The 19,495-nt window shown below is 50.8% G+C and overlaps 2 protein-coding genes across 4 annotated transcripts; one reads left to right on the forward strand and one right to left on the reverse strand.

Annotated features, from left to right (window-relative positions):
- Window positions 1-495: 495 nt before the first annotated feature.
- CIAO2B (cytosolic iron-sulfur assembly component 2B) lies at window positions 496-4,967 on the reverse strand. Of its 2 annotated transcripts, none has more exons than XM_045443145.1 (5): window positions 4,517-4,967; window positions 4,281-4,360; window positions 3,912-4,037; window positions 3,406-3,451; window positions 496-665 (listed from the first exon to the last, which is right to left on the reverse strand). In XM_045443145.1, the coding sequence occupies exons 1-5, from the start codon at window positions 4,656-4,658 to the stop codon at window positions 622-624; spliced, it is 438 nt and encodes a 145-aa protein (XP_045299101.1). In that variant the 5' UTR covers window positions 4,659-4,967; the 3' UTR covers window positions 496-621. The 2 variants fall into 2 exon arrangements, with proteins under 2 accessions (XP_045299101.1, XP_045299100.1); XM_045443144.1 differs by lacking the exon at window positions 496-665 and adding an exon at window positions 2,741-2,951 and having other exon boundaries at window positions 4,517-4,945.
- Window positions 4,968-5,801: 834 nt separating this feature from the next.
- Window positions 5,802-19,420, forward strand: CES2 (carboxylesterase 2). Of its 2 annotated transcripts, XM_045443091.1 has the most exons (12): window positions 5,802-5,964; window positions 11,138-11,342; window positions 12,242-12,383; window positions 13,195-13,328; window positions 13,409-13,667; window positions 13,987-14,085; window positions 14,348-14,488; window positions 14,606-14,680; window positions 14,930-15,074; window positions 15,503-15,640; window positions 16,168-16,240; window positions 16,647-19,420. In XM_045443091.1, exons 1-12 carry the CDS (start codon window positions 5,892-5,894, stop codon window positions 16,831-16,833), a joined length of 1,671 nt encoding a protein of 556 aa, XP_045299047.1. In that variant the 5' UTR covers window positions 5,802-5,891; the 3' UTR covers window positions 16,834-19,420. The 2 variants fall into 2 exon arrangements, with proteins under 2 accessions (XP_045299047.1, XP_045299048.1); XM_045443092.1 differs by lacking the exon at window positions 11,138-11,342 and having other exon boundaries at window positions 5,838-5,964; window positions 16,647-17,222.
- The last annotated feature ends 75 nt before the right edge of the window (window positions 19,421-19,495 follow it).

Below are 19,495 nucleotides of genomic sequence, written 5' to 3' on the forward strand. Positions count from 1 at the left end.
TACTAATTACCTACTATGTGTCAGGCCCTTTGCTGTGGGCGTGACAATAAGCACAAACTGACATAGCTGGGCATGTTCATACATGTCATCTAATCCCTGGGTCAATCTCACCAGCTATGATTTGTTGTTCCCAAGCCTGAGAAGTCACAGTCCAGAAATAGAAGAGCAAGATACACCTGACAGAGGGCTTCAGAGACCTAAAACTCCACCCCTATCTCATACCCATGTATAACAGCTGGAGTTCCAGAAAGTTGCCTGGGCACTAGCCCAAGGATTCACAGATGGTGTCTCTGCAGGCAGCAGCCAGGGGCCACGCACAGATGAGTCAAGACTGACAAGGGGACTATCTGATATGCCAGCTGTGACATGAGCAGCTTGATGTCCCTTGCCCACCATGGCGTGGCTGCCAGGAGGGCCAGTTGAATGACTCAGTGACGCCTGCCTCCCCAGTGACTTCCCACCCCCAAGCTGAACAGACACCACAGAAACCTTAGATTGGGGTTGTCAAAACAGAGGTACATACATGGTAAAACCTACGTCTGGGTACAGGTGGTTGGGGACACTCCCTGGGCCTGAGGGACCCTGGTTGGACACCATGCCTCTCTGGAGCGCTGAGGTTCTTCATCCATGGAAAGGGGCAGGAGGTACAGTGCCTGGAAAATTACCTGAAATAGGTGCAGATCCATTTTAAATCTTCACAGAGCAGTCTGAAGTGATTGTCACAACTATGCCCACGTTACACATGAAGAATCTGGGCAACATGGGCTGAGGACTTCACCTCTCTAAGCATAAGCAGCTAGATCTTGGTTACTGGGTGATGAAGCCACTCTCTCCTGGAATTGGGGACTGAGAGGGTGGGGCAGGCACAGGCCCTTCCATTCAGGCAACAGTACCCCTTGCCAATTGAGCAGTACCTGCTAAACTGCTTAGGTTCCTTTTTACTCCTTGGCTGAGGTCTTGGGGAGTAAATAATTTATTTCAGAAGCTTGTTTCCTCACCTATGAAATAAGGATAATAAAGGGTAGCAACTGCTACACAGGGCTGGGTGGAGGACTGACGGACTAGGTAGTATATGCAAAGCCCTCAGCCAATGCCCACTCTCAGGTCAGGCTCAGTGTTGTCAGCAGACCCTCAACAGATTTTTGAAGAGCCTCTGGAAATCTCTGCCCACAATCACACCTGAGCTTTCGCAAGGATGAAGCAGACATGCGTTTTAATATCCCCACTTATCCCCAGAGAAAGAAACTGAGGCAGGAAATCATGGCATTACAGTTCCTAACTGGCTGATCCCAGATCTAAGCCCCGGGGTCTGTCCTGGTGACCATCTGTGCTCTGGGCACAGGGCTGAGGGAGGCAGAGGCCCCAGACCTCAGCACCTGAAGTAACACACATCTGTGGGGTTGCTGATGGAGAGGGTACTTCAGCCTCCTTTCCACAGAGAAACCTGTTGTCACTGCCCTGACAAGGGAACCAGAGCAAGTGTCACCAACAGTGAGACAAGCAGGGATCACACAGCTACTGGTGGATGCTAAAGGACACGTACAACACTCTTGGGCAAGGTTCTCATTAATAAACTCAGACCTGAACTCAATCAACTTCTAGTTTATAAGAAACATAGCAGACAACGGAGCAAATCAGACTGTGGAACTTCTTCAGGACAACTCACCTGACTTAGAAAAAGTCAGTGTCAATAAAGATTAAAAGATAAGGAGTGGAGAGACAGTTCTAGAAGAGGCTATAGAGATAACCATTGCAATTCATGAAACTTCACTGGAGCCTGATTAAAAAAAAACAAAAAACAAAAAACACAACAACTATGAAGGACATTTTGGGGAAATTCATAAATGATTGGATATTAGACAGTATTAGGGAATTTTTCATTTTTTGGCCAGATAACAGTATTGTGGTTATACAGGATTACTCTTAGGAGACCAGGATGAAGTACTTAGACGTGAAGGTCGTGTCTGCAGTTGACTCTTAAATACAGTTATATTATACATACACACCTAAAGCCAACGTTGCAACATGTTAACAACTGTTGAATTGATGGGTATACTCGTGTGTTCACTACACTACTCTTTCAATTTTTTTTGTATACTTCCAACTTGTCCTAGAAATCAACCATTAGAAGAAATTTTAAAAATGAACTGCATCTTGGGGTGCCTGGGCGGTTCAGTTGGTTAAGCATCCAACTTCGGTTCAGGTCATGATCTGGCTCACGGTTTATGAGTTTGAGCCCCCATGTCGGGCTCTGGGCTGACAGCTCAGAGCCTGGAGCCTGCTTCAGATTCTGTGTCTCCCTCTCTCTTGACCCTCCCCCACTCACAGTCTGTCTCTTTCTCCCTCTCTCAAAAATAAGCAGACATTAAAAAAAATGTTTTTAATGAATTGCATTTCATCAACCCAGCCTGTATAGAAACTTGCACTCATGGGGCACCTGGGTGGCTCGGTCAGTTGAGCATCCGACTTCGGCTCAGGTCATGATCTCGCGGTCTGTGAGTTCGAGCCCTGTGTCAGGCTCTGTGCTGACAGCTCAGAGCCTGGAGCCTGCTTCTGATTCTGTGTCTCCCTCTCTCTCTGCTCCTCCCTGACTCATGCTCTGTCTCTCTCTGTCTCAGAAATAGATAAACATTAAAAAAAAAAGAAAGAAAGAAAGAAACTTGCACTCATAATCACCATCTCCTCTCAAACCCTGAAGGACCCCACCAAGGTGAAAAAGAATCTGAGACATGCTGGGAAATGAATATAAATTAAGGATTTATTACAAAATGCAAAATGTTAGTTTCTCATTGTCAGTGATCCAAGAAAACAAGGCCATGAGCCCTGGGTGTGGCTGGGGGCAAAAAACCAGGTTTAGGAGCGGGCTGACAGGCACTGGTTCACAACCTCCAACAGGTGGGTATTCTCTAGGGCAGCTGCCACCCGTTCCTTATCCGCAAGCTGCTTGTTCACTGGATAGGAAGGAATAGAGGAGGATCAAAAAGCCAGGCTCTGGCCAGCCTGCCGGCCAACCCGACTTCTAAGCCTTTGTATGCATATACACACTCGCACCAACCTACTGTCACCTCCTTCCCAGGACCCAGAGCTTTGACCAAGCTACCCAAACCACCTGAACCCACACCTATCCCACCCTATTGAGATCCCTTCCACCTGGCTGCTCATGTCTGTTGCCTCATGTACTATAAAGTCTGACACACCCTGGTCCTGTGTACTTAGGAGAGAAAAAGGGCAGGGATGGAAGAACGTGGTAAGCACAGGAGACTTAAGTCAGGCCAGCTTCACTCTAGGTTGCCACCTCCAATGAGGAGTCACCCACCCAGTCGGCCTCCTTCCATCTTGCCCTACAACCCACCATGGCAAGGGGGAAGCCACAGGGCCAATGCCTCAACATCAGCCCACACTTACCTGCGTGCTCTGAGGCATGGGTCCCTGGTGTAATGTGCACGTCCATCTGGGAGGGAGATAGGTGAGGCCTGAGCACTCATCCTTGTCTACTCCCTTGTCCCCTCTCCCCCATTCACCACCTTCCACTGATCCTATGTCCTAATCATGACTGTGGACTCTGGACCTTCCATTATGCCCCACACCCACCCACAGCCGCTCCATCATCTCTTTCCAAAGAACTGGCTGACTGCTGTTGATTTAAAGGGTTGCCTGTGCCCCATCCCTGCTCCAAATCTATCTACAGCTTCCTACTTCCCTTCCTGCCAAACTCACTACTTTTCTGCACTTTTCAGCTCAGGCCGTTATATTTGTTGTCCCATTCAAGTGTAAAGGCTCCTCCCAGTTTCATCTCTGCTTGTTGGGATCCTGGCTGGCTTCACTTTGATGTCCATGTTCATGCTCTCCATGTCCTCCTCAGTAGCAGAAGCTCACCCCTGTTCCACCCCTGGGCCCCAGTTCCAATTCACCTTGAAACGCTGGGGAAGAGATCGAAGAAGCTTGACTTTGATGGACAGGCCAATAAGGGTGGCCATGCTGCAGTGCGGAATGGTGGGTGTGAAGGCCACGGCCACCGTGCTCTCGGGGTCGCTCACCTGGTTGAGGGAATGAGATCTCAGGAGGAGGCCCTCCCTCCTCCTTAGTGTGTTGCTTCAAGCAAATCGTCTAACTTCCACAGGCCTCAGTTTCCTCATCCATAAAATGGGCACAGCAATCCCCCCTTCTCAAGATCCCCTGAGGAGTCCGTGAGCTGAGAGAAGGCCAGCCTCCTGGTGGCCTGCTGGGCTTTTCTGACTCTCCCGAACAACCTGCCCCCTCAGACGCTGGCAACGACTCACCTGAACCCGGACTTGCTCGACTACATTCAATTCTTCCAGCGTCAGTGGATGTTCCGGGTCATTGATGGAGCGAATCAAATGTGGCAAGTGAAGGAAAAGGGAGTCTGCCCCTTGACCCACTCAGAACCCTCCGCCGGGAATGCCTGGCCCTGATACAGCTCTACCAACTACTGGACAACACTTCAGCCCCCTCCCAGGGCCCCGCGAACGCGCCCGCGCTTAGCAGCGGCGGATATCGAAGATCTCGCGCGCGTCGATGCTGTCTGGAACCTGCTCGTCCTCCTCGCCCGCGGTCACCGGCCGCTCCCCAGAGCGCTCGTAGATGAGGGGGTTAGCGTTCTCCAAGAGGCCGCCCCCCACCCCGCCGCCCCCCACCATCGCGAAACGGCTGCCGGCCGCAGTAGGCGTGCACTTCCGCTCTTACCGGAGCACTTCCGGGGGACGGTTAGGGGGCGTGGCGTGGCGACGGGGTCGCAGGAGGGACATGCAGCACCAACCGTTCTAGCTCTGGGGTTTGAGGGGAGCCGTGACCTCGGTTCACTCTGTGCGCTAACCCGGACAACTGCAGTCCGCTTGGCAAATACACAGAGAAGCCACTCGAGTGGTGTTGGCCGTTCGAGCCCGCAGGGTGCTGGACGGCGGAGGCCACGGCTGACTCTCGGGGACACTAAAGACCGGCCTGGAGTATCTTCAGGCACCACTTCCTCCAGGAAGTCTGCCTTTCAGGCTGGGCGGGCGCTCTCGTACCAAATGCCCTCTGTGCTGGCACCGTTTACTGCGTTTCGGAACCTCCCAATGACGCGCCTGCACCCCCCCCCCCCCCCCATTCCACCTAGGGCCCGGGAGTGCCCTGCCGAGTCCCCAGCACAGGGACTAACAGGCGCTCTTTAAATGTTTGTCAAATAGATAAATGACCTTGAGCTCGATCTTGGCGGGTAGGGGAGGGAGGGGTGGAAAGCCGTGGGATTGGGTTGGGGTTGTCTTTACGATAATGCCACAGTCATGCGTGCACTTCAAAAGGTAGGTTCTGACTGAATAGAGAGGAGGTCCACGGAGACCCTCAGATCAGGGACAATAAGGCCATGAGGGACCTTGAGATGGACCCAGAAACTGAGTCCTGAAAGCAAGAAGGAGCTTTTCAGGATGGGCAGTCACACCTCTCTGTCTTTCCTCATGCACTTCCCTTCACCGTGAACAAAGATCACTCCCATTTCTCCATCTGTGGGAATCCTGACCATGCACCTCCTCAAGGAATCTCTTCTGGGTCCCCCAATCACAGGTTATTGCTCCCACTCTCTGGCACCCTTATCAGGTCTGTGACTATAAGGACAGTGAATGCAGTGACTCCAGGTTTGAGGAGAGAGTCGTTGGTATCGTGGAGGTATTGTGGAGGATGCCCAAGGAGGACGGAGCCAAGGGGAAGTGGCCATGTCAGTGCCTGCCTGTCACAGGTTTTTGCGTGTTCAGTCAGGCTCTCCTGCCTTTCCCTTCCCAGCTAGCCCCGCCTACTTCCAGCCTAGGTCAAAGTCCGCGCCCTGCCGGAGGCACTCACAGAACTACAGCCTCTGGGCTGTCTTTGGGTGAAAACAGCAGTTGTGCACTGGGTAGACCATGCGACTGGACCTACTTCGCGGGTGTCTGAGCGCCGTGGTCTGTGGACTCCTGCTTCTCGTCCTGGGCCAGGGTGAGGCTCCCTGGAGGGGTGGCAAGGGACGGGGGTCGCACTTGCCAGATTCTGCAGAGTCAGGACCTGAGGCTGCAGGAGGGAAGGTCCCAGAGAGGTGGGAACGGGTGGAGAACCACAGTGAAGGAAACTTGCACCAGACTGAATGCTGGAACGATTGTCCGGAAACCCCGGGGTGGGCCCTCACAGGCACAGAGAGAGTTGGGGCTGTCTGAGGATACAACACCAGTGATGCAAGTAGGGCCAGGAGCTCTGAGCAGCGCCTGGTGACGCAAGCGGGGCTGGGGGTGGGGGCATAATTTGGGATGTTTCCTTCTTAGTGTTTGTGGTGGAGCCGGCGCTGCCCCCGAAGAAAAATACCAGTAATAACATTCCTGATGCGGTTTGGCTTTGAGTGTTGTGCCCTTGGCCAGAAGAGCGTCCTGGCACCCACTGAAGACCCCTCTAAAGGGGCCCCAGGCAAGGTTACTGGCCCTTGGGGAATCTGGCTATACAAGCCCAAGCCCCCTGCCTCTGCATCCTAAAGAGGCTGTTTCCTCTTCACCCCATGCACCCACCTGGAGTGAGGGCACCTCTTGGCCTCGGAGCAAAGGTGTCGCAGAGCATTTTGTGTCAGCTTCAGGTTACCAGTAGTTTAGGCTATTCTGGCACCATGCCTCGGTTTCTGCAGCTCCTGTGCCCCCTCTGGCCAGCGTGATCCTCTCACCCAAAACGGCCCCACCTGTGAGACCTGACTGTCCTCCCTCTTCCCAGTTGAATCTGCCCTGGAGACATCCACATTAATCCCTTCCCCACAGCCCACCCCACTTCCACCCTTACTAGCTGCTCACCAGGCTCTCAGCGGTCACCAAGACCTTCCACCAGGACGATTAAAAGTGTTAATATTTTGGATAGGACCCACTTTCAAAAAGAAATAATAGACAAGCCAGAAGAGGGCATAGGTGATATGTCTGACCCTCTCCTGTCCCATCCGGCCCTGGCTCCTTCAAGGTCCCCAGGGCTTTTTACACACTGCTCAGTTTACCGAAGAATGGATTTGTGCACACATCCTTGGTTTTCACCTAAATGATCACAAATTCCCTCCCTTTCTGGCACCCAGCTTTTCTATTTCCTGACACAGGGGATGACTTCCCTATACCTGTACATGGTAGAGCTTCCTCATACTGTTGCATAGAACGGTTTCTCTTCAAGGATCCTTGATGTAACTGGCCTCTGATCAGGAACATTTCAGCATTGTGTCCTTTGCTATGACAACATTCAGGCATTGGAGGCCAGTGGCCTCAGTGAATTACATGGACAGATATCGCACCTGGCAAGGAACTGTGTGTGTGTAGGCAGCATGTTACTGGGGAGAGGGGTGGGCCTTTGACTTGGAAAAACATTGCTCAGTTGCCCTGTGTGGAACCTGTGAGTGCTGACTCTGATCTTATCCACATGATACGGCATCAAGCATATTGATCCATGCTGATCTGATAAGTGATCTGGGTAGAGGTAGGCAGGCAAGCTGGGAAGGGAAAGGTGGGTCTGGCAGGAGAGCCTGACTGAACATGCAAAAACCAGTGACAGGCAGGCACTCGCATGGCCACTTCCCCTCGGCCCAGGCCCCCTTGGGCATCCTCCACAATACCAACAGCCCTCTCTTCAAACCTGGAGTCACTGCATTCAATGTCCTTCTGAAAGAAGAGTGAAAGGACACTCCTTTCACTCTTTGATAAGGGTGTTGGGGGCTCAAGAGTGAAAGCAATAAACTGTGATTGGGAAACCCAGGAGAGCTTCCTTGTGGAGGTGCACGGTCAGGATTCCCACAGATGGAGAAATGGGAACGACCTTTGTTCAGGGTAAAGGGAAGTGCATGAGAAAAGACAGGGAGGTGCGACTGCCCATCCTGAAGCTCCTCCTTGCTTTCAGGACTCAGTTTCTGGGTCCACCTTCAAGGTCCCTCATCCCCTGTTGTCTCTGATCTGTAGGTGGTATAAATCCCCAGAGTTGTTTTTTGGGTTTGTTTTTTCCCCTTTTATTATGGAACCAGGTTCAGATTGGCCAAATTCTGCAGAAGCAGAACCTGAACCTGCCGTAGGGAAAGCTCCAGGGAGTCAGGAGCCAGTGAAGTTAACACCAGGAGTACAGGGAGCCTGACTGGATACCTCCCTGTACCCCAAGGTACAAAGTCAGGGCTGCCTGCAGCCACACAGCATCAAAGGGCTTCCAGTCTCTGGTAGAATAATATAACAAATCTGCTGTATCCATAATCTACCTTCAGTAATTACAACCTGAGCAACCTGGTATTGTCTAGACTACCACCTCTCCCTCGCACCATTATTTGAAGCAAATCCCAGATATTACATCACGTGTAGATTTTTTATCTCCTATTAAAAGAAAAGGAATATATAGACATAAAACAATATCATGATTTCTTTTTTTAAAAGATTTTTTAATTTTTAAAAATTTTTTCAATGTTTATTTTTGAGAGAGAGACAGAGTGTGAGCAGGGGAGGGGCAGAGAGAGAGGGAGACACAGAATCTGAAGCAGGCTCCAAGCTCTGAGCTGTCAGCACAGAGCCCAACACAGAGCCCAAACTCACAACCTGCGAGATCATGACCTGAGCTGAAGTCGAATGCTTAACTGATTGAGACATCCAGGTTACCCAAGATTTTATTTTTAAGTAATCTCTATACCCAACATGGGGCTCAGACTTACAACCCTGAGGTCAAGAGTTACATGTTTTAACGACTGAGCCAGCCAGTAGCCCCCAATATCATGATTTCTTAATGCAATCAAGCATCTAGCCAAATGTTCTTATTTTGTATTATCTCATAAATGGTATTTACATATATATTTTTTTAAAAAATCAGGATTCAAATAAGGTCCATACTTTGGAAATTGGTAGACGTGTTTCTTATAACAGTGTTGAGACATGATTCACATAGCATACCATTCACCCATTTAAGTGTACAATTCAATGGTTTTTAGTATATTCACAGAGTTCACCACATCAATTCGTCCTTTCCTCCAACTTGAGCCCTAGGCAACCATCGGTCTGCTTTATGTTTCTATGGATATGCCAATTCTTGGCATTTTGTATAACTGAAAGCATCCAATATGTGATCCTTTGTGATTGACTTTTTTCACCGAGCATGAGGTTTTCAAGGTTCATCTATGCTGTAGCATGCTCAGTACTTTTTTCTTTGTAGTGCTGAATGATATTCCAACATGTAGATATGATACATTTTATTGATCCATTTAACAGTTGATGGACATTTAGACTGTTTCCACTTTTTGGCTATTATAAGTAATCCTGCTATGAGCATTCATGTGCAAGTTTTTGTGTGGACATATGTCTTCAATTCTCTTGGGTTTATACCTAGGAGTAGAATTTCTGGGTCATATGGTAACTCCATGTTTCACTCTTTCAAGTACTGCCAGATATTTTTCCAAAGCATATACACCACTTTACCTCCTCACCAGCAATATGTAAAGGTTCCAGTTTTTCTACATCCTTACTAACATTTGTTATTATTGGTCTTAAAAAAAAAAAAAAGTTTTATTTCTTTAAGTAATCTCTACGCCCCACGTGGGGCTTGAACTCATGACCCCAAGATAAAGCGTCATATGCTCCTCTGACTGAGACAGCCAGGAGCCCCATTATCCACCTTTTTTTATGTGAATCTCTTTTAATCTTCAGCATCTTCCTCTGCTTCTCTTTTATTTTCTTTGTAATTTCATTGTTACATTGAAGAAACCAATTTAGTTGTTCTGGAGAGGATCCCAGAGTTTGGCCTTCGTTGATTATATCCATATGGTGTCTTTTAACTATTTCTCTGTCCCCAGTATGCTTGTCAACTTGTATTCATGCATTTATATTCTCAAGACTTGACCAGATTTCAATTTTACGTTCTGCTTTGTCACGTTTTGGGGCAAGACTACTTCACATAGCGCTATGGACTCTTCCAATAGAAAACACACATTGTCTGATTGTCTTGCTTTTTGTGACAAAGTAAGTTGTTGACGTCACAGTGAGATTTCAATGAGCGTTTCTCTTAGCACGAGTGAGGTGAACACTTCTTCGTGTGTGTATGAGCCATTTATTTGTATTCCTTACTCTGTCTGAACATATTGTCTCATCATTTCCTATTCTTTCACCAAGTACATGCAGCTGGCATATTTCTTACTCATTTGTGGAAATTCTTTGTTAAGTATATCAGCTTGGGGACACCTGGGTGGCTCAGTCAGCTGAATGTCTGACTGCGGCTCAAATCATGATCTGACAGTTCGTGAGTTCAAGCCCCACACCGGGCTCTCTGCTGTCAGCGTAGAGCCTGCTTTGGATCCTATGTCCCACCCACCACCACCACCACCCCCCGCCCCTTCCTCGTTCACACGTTCTCTCTGAAAAATGAATAAACATTTATTAAAAATATATATATATCAGCTTGGCCCCTTGTGTTAGGTGACTTTCAGTCACTTCCTCCCGTCCCTGATCCCCACAGTAGGAGAGGTTGTGCTCCCCTCATAACATCATCACTTTGTTTGAAGGATGCTTGCTTTTTTTTTTTTTTAACTTTTTATTTATTTATTTTAGAGAGAGAGAGAGAACGAGCAGGGGAAGGACAGAGAGAGAGGGGGACAGAGGATCTGAAGCGTGCTCTGTGCTGACAGCAGAGAGCCCGATCTGGGGCTTGATCTAACAAACCGAGAGATCATGACCTAAGCCGAAGTTGGACGCTTAACCGACCGAGCCACCCAGGTGCCCCTGTTCTAGGATGCTTTCTCTATGTCATTTCTTGCCACCTAGAGCATGAGATCCTTAAGCACAGGAGCCTTGAGTGTCCAACTGCCACAGTTCTACTGCCTCACTGTCAGCAGAAAGGACACTCTCACCCCTTCAAGCTTATGTGACCATATGTTTGAAGCTCCTGGAGGTCAACCAGGTGCTAAGTCCCAAGGAGCCTCACTGAGTGTGGTAGAAAAGGCCAGGGCCAGACCCAGCAAGGACAGTGGGGGGGGGGGGGGGGAGAGTAGACACACAAAGGTTAAAGGCAGGACATTTGTAAAGCAAGTGTTTATAAGTCAGAGTCCCTTGAGCTGAAGACCAGAAGGAGAGGGCAACATTAGTAGCCTGGGAGGGCAACTAATTGGTAGACTCAACCCTGATGTCCACTTCTCTGCTCACAGGCCAGGACTCTGCCAGCCCCATCCGGACCACACACACGGGGCAGGTGCGGGGGAGCCTCATCCACGTGAAAGGCACTGATGTGGGGGTCCACGCCTTCCTGGGAATTCCCTTTGCTAAACCGCCTCTAGGACCACTGCGATTTGCACCCCCTGAGCCCCCTGAATCTTGGAGTGGTGTAAAGGACGGGACCTCCCACCCAGCTATGTAAGCAGGGAGTCCAAGGAACTCCAGTCCCTGGGGTGGAGGGTACTCTGGGACAGGTTACAGTTGTCATTTCATCTAAGCCTCCACAGCCAGTCTCCCCTCTGAGTTTGATGGGTCCTCACATGCATTTTTTCCACGAGCATGCAGAGGCTTGGAAGGGCAAAGTAACTTCCCCAGGCTCGGGGCTTGGCACTTAAGGGGCATTAGCTCCAAGTGCTGAAGGGATGAGCAGAGATACAGATGTGCCTAGGTTCTAGTTATGTCAAGTGTTCTCTGCCACCAGGGAAGGTGTCTCTGGGAGAGGTTGAGTTGGCTCCATGAACCGTATGGGAGCCCCTGACTCCAGCAGCAGATACTGTAGGTCCCTGAGGAGTAGAGGACCCCCACTGGGTGCAGTTACCGTGCCAGTGGCAGGGCCAACTACCGTTGGCCAAAGGGCTTGCGTATGTTCTTGCTACTGGAAACCATGTTGGAGTGATGAGGTTCCCTGGCAGTCTGACTTGAGATGAGGGATGCCCCACTGCTCTTCTCGTGAGAAATTAATATCCACTCATGCAGGCAGCACATGTGTGTGGGCTACTCCCCTGCTCCCGGCCTGAGTACAGGAAGACAGTGGTGCCTACCAACACATGCAACCCATGGGTCTCAGAGAGACCCCCAAAAGTCAAGATTTCCCAGCCTCAGGAGGATTGGTATCCAAGGCCCTTACAACCTTGAGGCTTCCCTGGAAGACTGGGCTCAATCACAGCTTCCCCAGAGCCTGTGGCCTGTAACTTGGTGCAGAGGGGATTTAGGGAAGGACCATGTGTGAGCAAGTTCTCAGGGGAGGTGGGACTGAGGGAGGCTGGGAGAAAATGTGGGCCCAGGATCTCATTTTGACCGTGGTACGGCCCCACTAGGTGTCTGCAGAACATCACTATCACAAATGAGATGTTTCTGAAACTGCTGAATGCGACCTTGCCTTTCACCTCCATGTCCGAAGACTGCCTGTACCTCAGCATTTACACACCGGCCCATGCCAGGGAAGGCTCCAATCTGCCCGTGAGTGCCAGGCCCTAGCTGGCTGGGGTATGGGAGGACATTTCTTCTGCAAGAAGATCAGAAAGAACAAGATCAGACTGGGCACTGCTGCAGCGTGGACCCTGTTGAGAAGCCTCCCACCAGTGGGTCCAAGGGAGTGCTTCTTACTCAGCATTAATGGCTGACCCTTGGGCATGGGGTCACAGAACCCTGACTGCTCCCGGAGGTCACAAGCTGTGGCCCTGGGCTGGACCCAAGGCTCACCCAACCAACTCATGCCCAGGAGACCCACTCGGGTGCTGTATCTGTTGGGCTTATGAGAATGGAGAAACTTTTGTTTGTTTACTTATCTACTTTTGAGAGAAAGAGAGAAAGAGAGGGGGGAGCAGAGAGAGAGAGGCAAAGAGAAAATCCCAAGCAGGCTCTGTGCTGTCATTGCAGAGCCTGATACGTGGCTTGAACCCACGAACTGCAAGATCATGACCTGAGCCAAAATCAAGAGTCAACACTTAACTGACTGAGCCACGCAGGAACCCTGAGAGTGGAGAAACTTTTAATTAATGTGCATGCAGGATGATGCCCCTTTTCTTTCCACATCAGAGAGAGTTCTGGGAGAAATGGAGCCAGGAGGAGAGGGCCCCAAAATATCAGAAGCCAAATTTTCCTGATAGAAACTGGGTCACCCTCAGCCCAGGTCATGAAGACGCCACCCTGCCCTGCCTGCGTTCTATCTATGTGGTTAGGCAGACAGAGTCAAAGTGGTGGTTAGTCTAGGTAGCAGCCCCAGTGGCTGGATGGGAGCCACATGGTGTCTGTGCTTTAATTTCCCCAGGTGTTGGTGTGGATCCACGGTGGTGGGTTTACGGTCGGTATGGCTTCCATGTATGATGGCTCTGCACTGGCGGCCTTTGAGGACCTGGTGGTGGTCATTATTCAGTACCGCCTGGGTGTACTGGGCTTCTTCAGGTGAGCCTGGGGTTGGGCAGGGCAATGCCGGCTGAGTGAAGCCAGGACAGCCCCATAATCCCTGTCCCTGCCACTCTCAGCACTGGAGACAAGCATGCAACCGGCAACTGGGGCTACCTGGATCAAGTGGCTGCGCTACGCTGGGTCCAGCAAAATATTGCCTATTTTGGAGGAGACCCTGGCCGTGTCACCATTTTTGGCGAGTCTGCAGGTGGCACAAGTGTGTCCTCACATGTCGTGTCCCCCATGTCCAAAGGACTCTTCCATGGTGCCATCATGGAGAGTGGTGTGGCCCTATTGCCCAGCCTCATTGATAGCTCATCTGATGCGGTCTCCACGGTGAGTACCCCCAACTGTGGGAAGCTGCCTCATCTTTTACCTCTCAGCCTCCATTACTCTGTTAAATGAGGACAACGAGGACTACCCTGCCATCAGAGCACCTGGAAAACTGCCACCTCTCCGGGGATGGTGGAGGGGCTGAGGGATCAGAATCCACAGAACTCTGCCATTGCAGAGGCTGAGCATGTTCTATGGCCCGCAAAACTGCTGCCCTAGTACCTGTGAGATTTGTGGTGCACCTGCCCCCAGCTGGGACCTTAGACAAATCATTCACCCTTGCCTGGAAGGATGAGCCAGCCCCTGCCTGGTCTCTTTACAGATGGTGGCAAACATATCTGCCTGTGGCCAGATTGACTCAGAGGCACTGGTGGACTGCCTGAGGGGCAAGAGTGAAGAGGAGATTCTGGCCATTAATAAGGTCAGGCTGAGTGGATGCGTGTATGGAGGAAAAGGACTGACAGGTGTGGGGAACACATCCCTTTCATTCTCTGGGCAAGTTATTCCATCTCCACACATTGGTGTCCTCACAGTCTTGAGCGGGAAGTTGAGGCCAGGCCATGCTAAGCCAGCTGTAGGACCTCCTGAGGGAGAGGGTATGGGTGTCCTGGATGAGCTGGGAAGGAGTGACTGGGGTCCAGAAGCCATCAGAAAAAGGGACTTGACTTTGTGGGCACTCTCAGCCCTTCAGGATCATCCCTGGCATGGTGGATGGGACCTTCCTGCCCAGGCACCCCCACGAGCTGCTGGCCTCTGCCGACTTTCAACCTGTCCCCAGCATCATTGGTGTCAACAACGATGAGTACGGTTGGCTCATCCCCTCGGTGAGGCTCAGCCCCAAGCTCCCAGGTGCCAGGAGTCCTTTGGGGAGCAGGGCTCTGGGCTTCATAGCTCTATCTAGGCCCATCCTACCCTCAACTTGAGATTCCCCCACTACCCAGGCCTTGGACATCTCTGACACCCAGAAGGACAGAGAGACCGTGAAGGCTGTTCTGCGGAATATGTTGGCAATGTTGGTGAGGCTTCTGGGGTCCTGCCCCAATGAAGAGGGCCTTTACTCCAGTCCGGAGGCAGGGAAGACCTATCCCCAAGATATCGTGTCCATGCATTGTCTCCCATGAGCAAAGGCTGGGTCACCCTGGAGCTAGGCCTCTTCCTTGCATTCCCTAGACCATTCCAGGATCCGTCTGCCCAGCCCAGATCCTGCTGACTCCCTGCTGCCACCAGCCCACCTAACCTGACTATTTCTGATCCACCTGGGGTAGGTGTTGCCTCCTCAGTCTGTTGACATATTGATGGAGGAGTACTTAGGGGACAGTGCAGACCCACAGACCCTCCAGGTCCAGTTCCATGAGATGATGGGGGACTATATCTTCGTGATCCCTGCACTCCAAGTAGCCAGTTTTCAACGTGAGTACATCTGTAACTAAAGCCAGACCAATAAGGGGGCAGCTCAGAGCTGTAGGTCCCTGGCAAGGTCTATTGGTGTCCAGCTCCCAACTCATGTCTATTTATTGGGCCCATAGGTGCCAGGCACGTGATGTCCCTTGTTTCAGTAAATCCTCATGGCTAACCTAAGAGACATTCCTCATTTTACAGATGAGGAAACTGAGGTTCAGTGACCTTCAGTGACGTACCTAAAACCACACACAATTTGAATCCAGGTCACGATTTGAACCCAGGTCCTTCCCACTGCTCTTGCTCCAGCCAGTGGCTCCCTCACCCCATTGTTCAGATTCCAACCAGCATTGGACCTAGCTCTCTCGTCACCATGGGTAATGCAGGACGGCCCCAGGGAAGGGACAGCCATATCACGGCCTGTCCACCTCACCCTCTAGGTGTGCATGCCCCCGTCTACTTCTATGAGTTCCAACATCGGCCCAGCTTCTTCAAGGACACCAAGCCGCCCCACGTGAGGGCAGACCATGGTGATGAGATGTTCTTTGTCTTCGGAACTGCCTTCTGGAAAGGCTATGGTAAGTGTTCTGGGGTGGGGTCCCTCAGAGACCCCTCATTCTCAGAATGCGGGACAGGGCCTTGGCTGGGTCCCTGAGTGAGGGTGATAGCCCTCACTGTAGAGATGAGAGAGAGGAAAGAATCAGGTGCCCAAATCTTACAGCTAGAAAGGCTGAGCTAGAATTGGAGTCCAAGACTCTCCAGGCTGGGGCCTTCTCTCCCTCCACCTCTCCCCACTTCAACCATGGATGCCTAGCATGGGTGCAGAGGAGGGTGTTTGAAAGGCATATTTGTTTCTTAAATGATTGTGCAATGTCAGAAGGAAGAAGGGAGCCTTTTAGAACAGAGATGAGCCTAGTTTGGGCGGGGAGAGGGCCTGGCTCCCAAGGGCTGCGGGAAGAGTGGACAGAGAGCCAGGCCTGGGAGGGCAGGGGAGCAGCCAGGGAAAAGTTGCACACGGGCTGGCGAGTGAGGTGGGGGCTGACCCGTGTGCTGGGCCGGGGTTGGCGCTCACTCACCTGGACCCTTGTCCTCTTGCTCCCTATAGTTGAAGTCACTGAGGAGGAAGAGCTGTTGAGCAGGAAGATGATGAAGTACTGGGCTAACTTCGCTCGAAATGGGTGAGATGGCACGCCCCACCTCAACCTCCAGGGGCTGCGGCGGCTTGAACCATTCAAGGCCCCCCTTTTCTGTTGTGTCTTATTAGCTTACATGTTTCCTTAATTGCATGGTGGTTCCTTCCCTAGCTTCAGGAGCCTGGGAGGGGCCTTGTGGGTGCTGAGCGCTCAGTCCATCTCCAGGAGCCTCCCTCTGACAGGAAGGGAAAAAACAGCCCAGGTTGCCAGGTGGAGCTGACGCTCTAGTGGGAGGTAGTTTCTTTCCTAAGTCTAGAAACATCCCCCTGTCATTCCCCAAGCCCACCCAGCTTGTTTGGTACCTTGCCTGACTCCAGTTGGGATGCCAGGTCTGGGCTCAGCAGGGCTCAGAGTGACTCTCCCCTGCCCTGCTGGGAGGGCATGTCTACAGGAACCCCAACGGCAAGGGGCTGCCCCACTGGCCTGTGTTCGACCAGGAAGAGCAATACTTACAGCTGAACTTGCAGCCTGCGGTGGGCCGAGCCCTGAAGGCCCACAGGCTCCAGTTCTGGACAAAGACCCTACCCCAGAAGATACAGGAGCTAAAGGAGGCGGAGGAAAATCACACAGAGCTGTAACTCCCTGTTACATCCCTGTCTAGGGTGAGAGGGTGGAGGGGTGCATTTGGGTGCAGGTGGGAGTCTACCGCATATGCCCATACACACCCACTGAGGAGCTAGTCACTTCTGCCTTCGTTCACATAGCCATTCACGCATGCTTCCAGCCAGCCAGCCCGCAAACATTTATTAAGGGCTTACCGCATATCACTTGCCAAGCCCCCCATACATCCTCTCATGTTAGACATACTCAGTGAATGAAGCCCGGGATGGGCAAACCTCGATGGAAGTGCACACCCCACTGAGCCTGGGGCCCCACCGCCTCTTCCTCACCTCTACCCCATCCCCACCCTCCCTCCCCCCTCCCTTTGAAGGAGGGTGCTTTGGGAAATGTTAACCACACCTGGCTCTCAACAAGCCCCACATGCTCTCCTAAGTAGAAAATCTGGATGCCAGGAGCCCAGGAGCTCCGAGATCTTGACCACCGAGGCCACCAGCTACTGTGAATGTAAAAGTCCCTGCCCCACCCATTGTCCCCTAGACTAAATGTCATCTATTACTGACATTTAAACACAACACTCAAGGGGCGCCTGGATGGCTCAGTCAGTTAAGCGTCTGACTTCGGCTCAGGTCATGATCTCATGGTTCATGGGTCTGAGCCCCGTGTCAGGTGCTACGCTGACAGCTTGGAGTCTGGAGTCTGCTTTGGATTCTGTGCCTCCCTCTCTCTCTGCCCCTTCCCCTCTCACTCTCTCTCTCCATCTTAAAAATAAATAAACATTTAAACACAGCATTCACTCACTCACTTATCTGTGTTCCACAGAGGTGACCAACTCCATTTTTTGTAAGAAGAAGGCCTGAGCTTGTGCATGCGGCCCATGGAACCTGGACCAGCTTTGCAGTGTCCAGGAGAACTGGGTGGGTCCCTCAGCCATCCACCTCCCGAAATTTGCCTTTATTTTCAGTGGTGCTATGACACCCAAACTTTACAGGATTGTAGCACATCCATGAAGATGTTTATCTGTGAGATGTTTCCTGGAAGTAGGATTGAGGGGCCAGAAAGCCCAGGAGAAGAGACTCTTGTACCCAGACTTCCAAAGGCCTCTCTATCCAAGGAGGGGCTCCTCTTACCTTTTAGAATTCTCCTTGCCAACCCCCCCACCCCCACTGAACATCCCCCAACTCACTCTGAGCATCCACATGATCAGTTTTCCTGCTTACCCCATTGCTTTCCCTAAACTTTTCTTTCCCTCACCTTACTCAGCCCCCGAAAGAAACCCTGTCTTATATGGTATTTGATCTCAGTGTGCAAAAATACTAAATTGTGTTCACTCTGCCTCTTTGTTCCACCAAAGCACTTTTTCTGCGTCACTAATAGGCTGTATCCCTCTTCTCATGGACCTAGGAGTCCTGCTATGCCCCCACCTCTGACCAACTTGCCCTCTCCACACACTAGATTTTCCAGGAGGAAAGTAAGTCCTCCTTTCCCTCCACTACATTTAAGCCCAACCATAGAGCCTCGTGACATGGGGCCTGAAGGATGCAGAGAGGCCACCAGATGGCAGACGAGGATAACCTTAAGCCTGGCTGTCTTAGAGGGAACGGGCTTTCCTTGTGGTGAACTGCTGACTGGTGCATGAAGCTTCTCTTGCATTCTGAAAGCATTTATTGAGCACTCACAGCATGCATGCCTCTGTATGTTTTTCAGCCCTGCAGATGCATAGTATACTTTCTAAAAGTGGGTTCCCAGTACTAGTTTTTTAATCATCTTATTTTTTTAAACAGCTTTATTGTGGAATAATTTACATACAATTAAATTCACCCACTTCAGGAAATATACAATCACTGTCACATCAAGTTTTAGAATGCTTCTATTGCTCCAAAGAGTTCCTTCATGACCCTTTGCAGTCAGTCAATCCCCATTCTGACCCTGGCCCACACAACCACCCAATTGCTTTCTATTGCCATAGTTTGCATTTTCTAGAATGTTCTAGAAATGGAATCACTTGTTACAGGTTTCTGTCACTTAGCATAATGTTTTTGAGATGCAACCAGTAGTTTCCTTTTCTTGCAAAGTGGTATTCCACGTATGGTATGCTACGTGGTATCCATTCACCAGTTGGTGGACATTTCAGTGACATTCAATTTTTTAAATTTAATTTCTTTAAATTTTTAAAGAAAATGCTAAGCTGTCTTCTAAGATGACTATACCATTTTTGTACCCCACCAGCCACCTGTGAGAGTTCTAATTGCTCCATAGCCTTGGCAACACTTGGTCTTATCAGTCTTGTACATTTGATTAATTTCAGTAGGTGTGCAGTGGTATCTTACTGTGGTTGGTTCCCTGTTTCATGTCTTTCTCTGTCTCTCTGTCCCTGTCTCTGTGTTTGTCTCTCTCCCCTCCATGCTCTAGCTCTCCTGAATGTACCTATGGATCAAGGTTCAGGGACAGGAACGGCCCCCACCAGGGAGGTTGCCAAAGACAATCCAGGAAGGAGCACAGAGGGAAGTTTGATCCTAGGCCTCTCCAGCTCTGAATGCTAGCTGGAACCCCAGGACAGAATCTGGCATCTTCTCTCAACATGACCCTCACCCTGTTCCTCACTGAGCCAGCACTTCTGTTTGAATTAGTAAATATTTGCCAGTGCCTCACACTCCCCACCATCCCAACCCCCACACGCTC

Source organism: Leopardus geoffroyi, chromosome E2 (assembly GCF_018350155.1).
Source record: "Leopardus geoffroyi isolate Oge1 chromosome E2, O.geoffroyi_Oge1_pat1.0, whole genome shotgun sequence".
NCBI classification, from domain to species: Eukaryota; Metazoa; Chordata; class Mammalia; order Carnivora; family Felidae; genus Leopardus; species Leopardus geoffroyi.

Excerpts from the sequence above, each read along its gene's own strand:
- CIAO2B (XM_045443144.1), bottom strand. The coding sequence starts at position 4,658 with ATGGTGGGGGGCGGCGGGGTGGGGGGCGGCCTCTTGGAGAACGCTAAC. Across the intron at positions 4,361-4,516 it reads CGACGCGCGCGAGATCTTCG|ATTTGATTCGCTCCATCAAT; the intron begins ATATCCGCCGCT and ends TTCACTTGCCAC. Across the intron at positions 4,038-4,280 it reads TCGAGCAAGTCCGGGTTCAG|GTGAGCGACCCCGAGAGCAC; the intron begins GTGAGTCGTTGC and ends TCCCTCAACCAG.
- CES2 (XM_045443091.1), top strand. The coding sequence starts at position 5,892 with ATGCGACTGGACCTACTTCGCGGGTGTCTGAGCGCCGTGGTCTGTGGA. Across the intron at positions 5,965-11,137 it reads GCTTCTCGTCCTGGGCCAGG|GCCAGGACTCTGCCAGCCCC; the intron begins GTGAGGCTCCCT and ends CTCTGCTCACAG. Across the intron at positions 11,343-12,241 it reads GGGACCTCCCACCCAGCTAT|GTGTCTGCAGAACATCACTA; the intron begins GTAAGCAGGGAG and ends CGGCCCCACTAG.